The 6,186-nt window shown below is 43.7% G+C and overlaps 1 protein-coding gene across 1 annotated transcript in view; it reads left to right on the top strand.

Moving 5' to 3' along the window:
* Positions 1-4,463: 4,463 nt before the first annotated feature.
* Positions 4,464-6,186, top strand: part of sdad1 (SDA1 domain containing 1) — a 39,138-nt gene continuing 37,415 nt past the window's right edge. Inside the window, exon 1 of the mRNA XM_052039615.1 lies at positions 4,464-4,630. Coding sequence (XP_051895575.1) covers positions 4,541-4,630 — 90 coding nt within the window. The 5' untranslated portion in view covers positions 4,464-4,540. The remainder of the gene's footprint in view (positions 4,631-6,186) is intronic.

Raw genomic sequence — 6,186 nt, 5'->3', positions numbered from 1 at the left:
TTTAGAGCGCATATCTAAGTATTCATACAATGTCAAAACTGGATGTCCTTACATTTGCCATTAGGAAATCTATTTGCGACAGTTTCTTATATTTACTTGATCTAATAGCATCTTTTTACACTTTAGTAGCTCCATCTGCATTGTTTATAATACCATCTATCTTGTAGGCAAACTCGGATATGTGGGTCACTATTGGTATTGGTTTATTATTGTCACTTGTACCGAGGTACAGTGAAAAACTTGTCTTACAAACCGATGTTACAGGTCAATTCATTACACAGTGCAGTTACATCAAGTTAGTACAGAGTGCATTGATGTAGTACAGGTAAAAAAAAGCAATAACAGTACAGAGTAAAGTGTCACAGCTACAGAGAAAGTGCAGTGCAATAAGGTGCAAGGTCACAACAAGGTAGATCATGAGGTCATAGGTCATAGTCCATCTCATTGTATAAGAGAACTGTTCAATAGTCTTATCACTGTGGGGTAGAAGCTGTCCTTAAGTCTGGTGGGACATGCCCTCAGGCTCCTGTATCATCTGCCCGATGGGAAAGTAGAGACCCCACCCGGGTGGGCGGGGGTCTTTGATTATGCTGGCTGCTGCACCAAGACAATGATAGGTAAAGACAGAGTCCAAGGAGGGGAGACTGGTGTCCGTAATGCGCTGGGCTGTGTCCACAATTCTCTGCAGCTTCTTGCAGTCTTGGGCAGAGCAGTTGCCATACCAAGCCGTGATACATCCTGATAGGATGCTTTCTATGGTGCATCGGTAAAAGTTGGTGAGAGTCAAAGGGGACAAACTATTGCTTTATTTAACTTGTTCACAAACATAGATCCCAAAGGGAAGCCTTACTAACATCATGTCATTTGGAGCATTTGTTCTATTACTTGTATTTATACAGCATCTTTTACAACCCCAGGAAGTCCCAAAATGATTCAAAATGACTTATTTTGAAGTATTGTCACTACTGAAATAGAATAAAACAATAGCCAAATTGCACTTCTCAAGTCCACATGATAGCAATAGAATAACGACTTTTTAAACAGATGCTGGCTGAAAGATAAGGAAAAGAACTTTCATGCTCCTGTTCCATGCCCAGTAATCCTTTATCCCCACCCGAGGGGGCAGATAGTGCCTCATTTTAAAGTCTCAACAAAATAATGGCATCCCTGATAGTGCAGAACTCTGCTGGTTATGTACTGAGCCGTTAGGCTAGAAAACTAACCCCACTTTTTATTACTCTTTTTCCATTTCCCTTTATTTTCATTTGCTAAACTATCTATCTAATTTTCTAAAATACACAATGCTGTACCTCAGCCTGTATTTGCGGCAAATCATTCCATTTCCAACAATCCTCTGCATAAAGAAATTCCAATAAATCTTGTCACTCTTGTGAGATTTAAATGAATGAAGCTTCATGGTTAACTTCCCAACCAGAACATGCAGGACTTGAACCTGCTCGCACTCTACCAATTTAGTTTACAGGAATTGCAGCTGAAATGGAATCCCTATTGCAGTTTTGCTGTCTTTCCTTATTTTCTCTTTTTAAACCCTTTTTAATCTCTTTTCAATTAACTTGCTAAAGGGAAAGGGAAATGGAAAAAGGGTAATAAAAAGTGGGGTTAGTTTTCTAGCCTAACGGCTCAGTGCACAGCTAACAGAGTTCTGCACCGACAGAGATGCCATTATTTTAAAATGAGGCACTTTTAAATGAGGCACTATCTGCCCTCTCGGGTGGGGATTAAGGGTTACTCGACTTGGAACGGGAGCACTGAAAAATTTAGTATCGAGAAATCTTCAGGATTTAGAATGTAATCAAATTCGATATATTCCTACAAGGCAAAGGGGTGGGTGTGGTGAATCAAAAGAGTGATTCCATACTTAAATAGAGTTAACAAAGCTAAAGTGAAACAAGAGGAACATCTTAAATGAAGCAGGGTAAAGAATCTGGGTAGTGAGAGAGAGCAGAAGGATAATGATAGAAAGGATGAGGGTTTGTTGGGAGAGGAAGGAAAACGATGGGTAAAGGGAATAGGAAGGAAAAGCAGATGAAAAGGCAGGTACTGCAACAAGGTGGGGAAGTGTAATGACTCTTTTCCTATTTTATTATAAGTGGCAGTTGCTGGGCAATTCTCCTAATGCTGTCAGACTTCTGGTTAGCCCACCCTCAGTGTATAAGATCCTGGGACACCCCCTTCCCTCCCAAAACACTCTTTCTCTCTAAGGACACAGTATCCAGATACAATAATCTTCCCCACCCCTTTACTTTTTTTCTTATTCTGGGCTCATATCCCACTCTTTACCAAATCCCAAGAACCCCTCAGCTCTCACATCAATCACAAGACTTTCATTCAACTTCACCAAATTACTTCCCTGTGTTGCCATGTGCATCTTCCTTTATGTCCTCTCTAAGATCAGCTTTAACATTGGGTTTATGTAAAGCTTCCTTAGCCTGATTCCTAATAAACTGCTAAACATTCCTCCCAGGTATCTTTTCTAACTGAAGTTATGCCCTTAGAAAAATTGCCAACCCCACCCTTTTCAAAAAATTGACATTTCACTCTTCTGACCTACTGAACCATGTCCAGTCTCCCCTTCCTCTCCAGAGCCATTATGTTGATGCCTCACAAAATCTATGACCATCATGTTTGACTGGCTCCAACCTGTTGCAATACAGTAATGGGCCTAACCAAAGTCAGAAACAAAACCCTGTGGCACTACACTCTCCATTAGACTCATCCTTCATCACCCCCACTTCGTCATGCTGCCCATTTTAAACATCATCTACAGCAGAGGGCATCTTCCAGTTACATACTGATGATGTCTTTCTCTGTTCCCCACTACCTCCACTGCCTTTCTCTGATTACTTGGCCAACACTTAATCCTCCATTTGGCTTATTTGGTTCCGGCAAACCAAAAGCTCTCGACCCCTGCCATTGATTTTGCTGAGGCTACAGCAGGGAGTCTTCCTGACTACAAGCATAGTCTACAGACCATGTGCTGGAAGATGGCATTAATACAGATGAGTGCCCACTGGTTGGCATTGATGTGGTGGGCTGAATGGCCTGTTTCCATGCTATACTATTCGTTTCCATGCTTAAGCCCCTCTAGGCTTTGCCCCTTTGCTAAGAGAAATAGGTCCTTCCTACTTACTCTATCCAGGTCCCTCATACTTTTATACTCCTCAATTAAGTCTCCTCTCAGCTTCCTCTAATCCAGCCAATTCAATCATTTCTCATAACTAAAATTTTCCATCTTCATAAATCAACTCTGTGCTTTTTTCAGTGCAGTCACATATTTCCTGTGTCGTCACGATCAAAACTGTATACCTGACACACCAAAGATTCTTCACAGGGCACTAGTCAGGAGTGCGATGGCATACACTACTTGCCTGGGTGAGTGTAGTTTCAACTCTCAAGAAGCTTAGTACCATCCAGAGGAAAGCTGCCCATTTAATTGGTACCCCAACACATTAATTCCCTCCACCTGTAGAGCACAATAGCTGCAGTGTGCACGATCTGCATAATGGACTGCAGTTACTCACCAACTTCTTTGACAGCACTTTCCAAATCTACAATCTCTACCACCAAGAAGGATGAGGGCTTGTGGTGCATGAGAACACTACCACTTGGATGTTCCCTTCTCAGTCACACAGCATACTGCCTTTGAATAAATCACCATTCCTTCATTGTCACTGGGTCTAAATCCTGGAACTCCCCACCTAACAGCGTTGTGGGAGTACATTCACCAGAAGGGTGGCAGGGGTTCAAGGTGGCAGATCACCGGAGTTATTAGGGATGGTCAATAAATGCCAGCCTTGCCAGCAATCTGCAGATCCTGAAAAATGAACATATTAAAAAATCTCAAGGTGATTGACCATGATCTTATTAAAAAGCAGCGCAGGCTTGAGGGGTAAAATGAGCTACTCCTACTCCTAATTCATATGTTTGCATGTTCAAAGTTTTGTTTAATTATTTGTCATCAGATAGATTGTAACTTTTGGTATTTAACTCAAAATTTCAAAAAACATAAAGGCCACAAACTAGTTCCAGTAAAAGTCAAGAAATCGAATTAAAATTCCAACTAGGAGCTGTTAATGATACCAACCAGTCCTGAAAAAAAATGGCACTAATATTATTGAAGTACAACGACAGTGACTTAGCAATGAAAATCTAGAATTTACACACCTCATCACCACATAGCATTGCAACTGAGAAAATTGCTCAGAAATTGATACTCTAACAACAAGGGCTTTGTTCACGTGATAGAAGCTGTGACTTTAAAACTGTACATTTATATTTGACTGTCGTGGTGTCCAGAAAGCATGGCCTTGCAGCGCGTTTATCCCATTGCAGAGTGATCAGGAACAGGACAAGCTGCGAGCTTGTGGGGCCACTCATCCCGCCTCCTTCTTCAGCTGGTAGTTTTGAAATTGTTTCTTTTCGCTTCGCGCTGCGCTTTTTGAGCCCCGCGGACACCGTTAGGAGCGTCGGGCCGGCGGCACGTTGCTGCGGGTCCCGACCGGGGACGGTGGGCGCCGCGATGTCAGCCAGGAACAACAACAAGTTGCCTAGTAACCTGCCCCAGCTGCAGAACCTCATCAAGCGGGACCCGCGCTCCTACACCGAGGAGGTGAGTGGCGCCGCAACCGGCCGGGAGGGCGGCTCGCCGCCTGCCCCCCCGCCCCTCACCGCCGGGCCCTGGCTTCTGGGCATCGTGGCAGCCAAATATAAACGTGCAGCTGTAAAGTCACGGCTGCAGCACTTGTATCCTACGAACCCAGCCGTTTTTGTTAGAGTTTCCACTAATTTTAGAGCAATTTCCCCAGGTGCAGCGCTACCTACAAAGTGCCCGTGCTGCTTTGGGGTGTCGTGAGCTTTAGGATGAAGATGGCCCTCGTTTCCAGTGCTGTTAAGTCGCCAGTGGGCATTGACACCACGTCTTGGTCTGTGGTGGATGCATTTGGGGAAACCTGGCTGGAAAAGGTCTCTTGATCTGTCCCGGTGATAGGTTTAAGAACGTGCCTTAACTCGACCTCTGTGTGATCTCTCGCCTGTCTCCACTGGGTAGGTGGTTTCAACGGTCGGCTTGAACGTCGTGGGCCGAAGGGCCTCTTGTTCTGTACGACTCTTATGTCTGGAGTGTTGCAATCTGTATTTCTGCAGTCTTCCTACTCCCTGGTATTTGAAACAATCTGTTCTGGTGATTTACAGGGGAGTTGGTGCGATGAGTCCCTTTCACTGACAAAGGTGCAGTCAGAATTTCGGTGTCCTAGAAGTTTGTAGCCTTCAGGCTCTGGCCATCCAGTGCTTGGAGCTGAGACAATTTCCCTGCTTCCTCTTTGCTGATTTGCCCATTTGAATTTTGGATAGGACTTTTGCTTCACTGCTGGACAAGTTGTAGATTGGAATGCAAGAATCTGATCACACCAACAACATTAGCCCAAGCAGTTAAATAATATCTTTGATAATCTGATTGTCCCAGAGTGCTTTTTGGATTGAGTAGCAATGCGAATATTGGCCTGACCCTGACAAATGACAGAAGCTACGGTAATCAGCCTCTGAATTTTTGAATGATCTACCATTGTTTGACTGAATTGATGATTTAAGGTGCCCTCTTTCAAATATACTTTTATGTTGCTTCTTTTTTATTACTTTAAGAACAGTAAAGAGCATTGTTTATTAATCTCTAAATACCACCTGTACCATTGACATCACTGGAATGAATTTTGGAGGTAGAATAAATGTGCCACCAGGGTAATATAGTGCATTTAGTGCTATTGATCAAAGCTAAACTTAAAGTCACAGACCTAAAGTGATACAGCACGGTAGCGTAGCAGTTAGTGTAACGCTATTGCAGCGCCAGCGACCCGGGTTCAATTCCGGTCGCTGTCTGTAAGGAGTTTGTAAGTTCTCCCTGTGTCTGTGTGGGTTTCTTCCAGGTGCTCCGGTTTCCTCCCACATTCCAAAAACGTACGGGTTAGGAAGTTGTGGGCGTGCTGTGCTGGCGCCGGAAGCGTGGCGACACTTGCGGGCTGCCCCCAGAACACTTGACACAAAAGATGCATTTCACTGTGTTTCGATGTACATGTGACTAATAAAGATATCTTAAAACAGATCCTTCAGCCCAGAGAGCCTGTGCTGACCATCAAGCACCAATTTATGCTAATCCTACATTAATCTCATTCT

This window comes from Pristis pectinata, chromosome 2 (genome assembly GCF_009764475.1).
Source record: "Pristis pectinata isolate sPriPec2 chromosome 2, sPriPec2.1.pri, whole genome shotgun sequence".
Classification (NCBI taxonomy): domain Eukaryota; kingdom Metazoa; phylum Chordata; class Chondrichthyes; order Rhinopristiformes; family Pristidae; genus Pristis; species Pristis pectinata.
The sequence above is the reverse complement of the archived record's forward strand: the minus strand, read 5'-3'. Positions and strand labels throughout refer to the sequence as shown.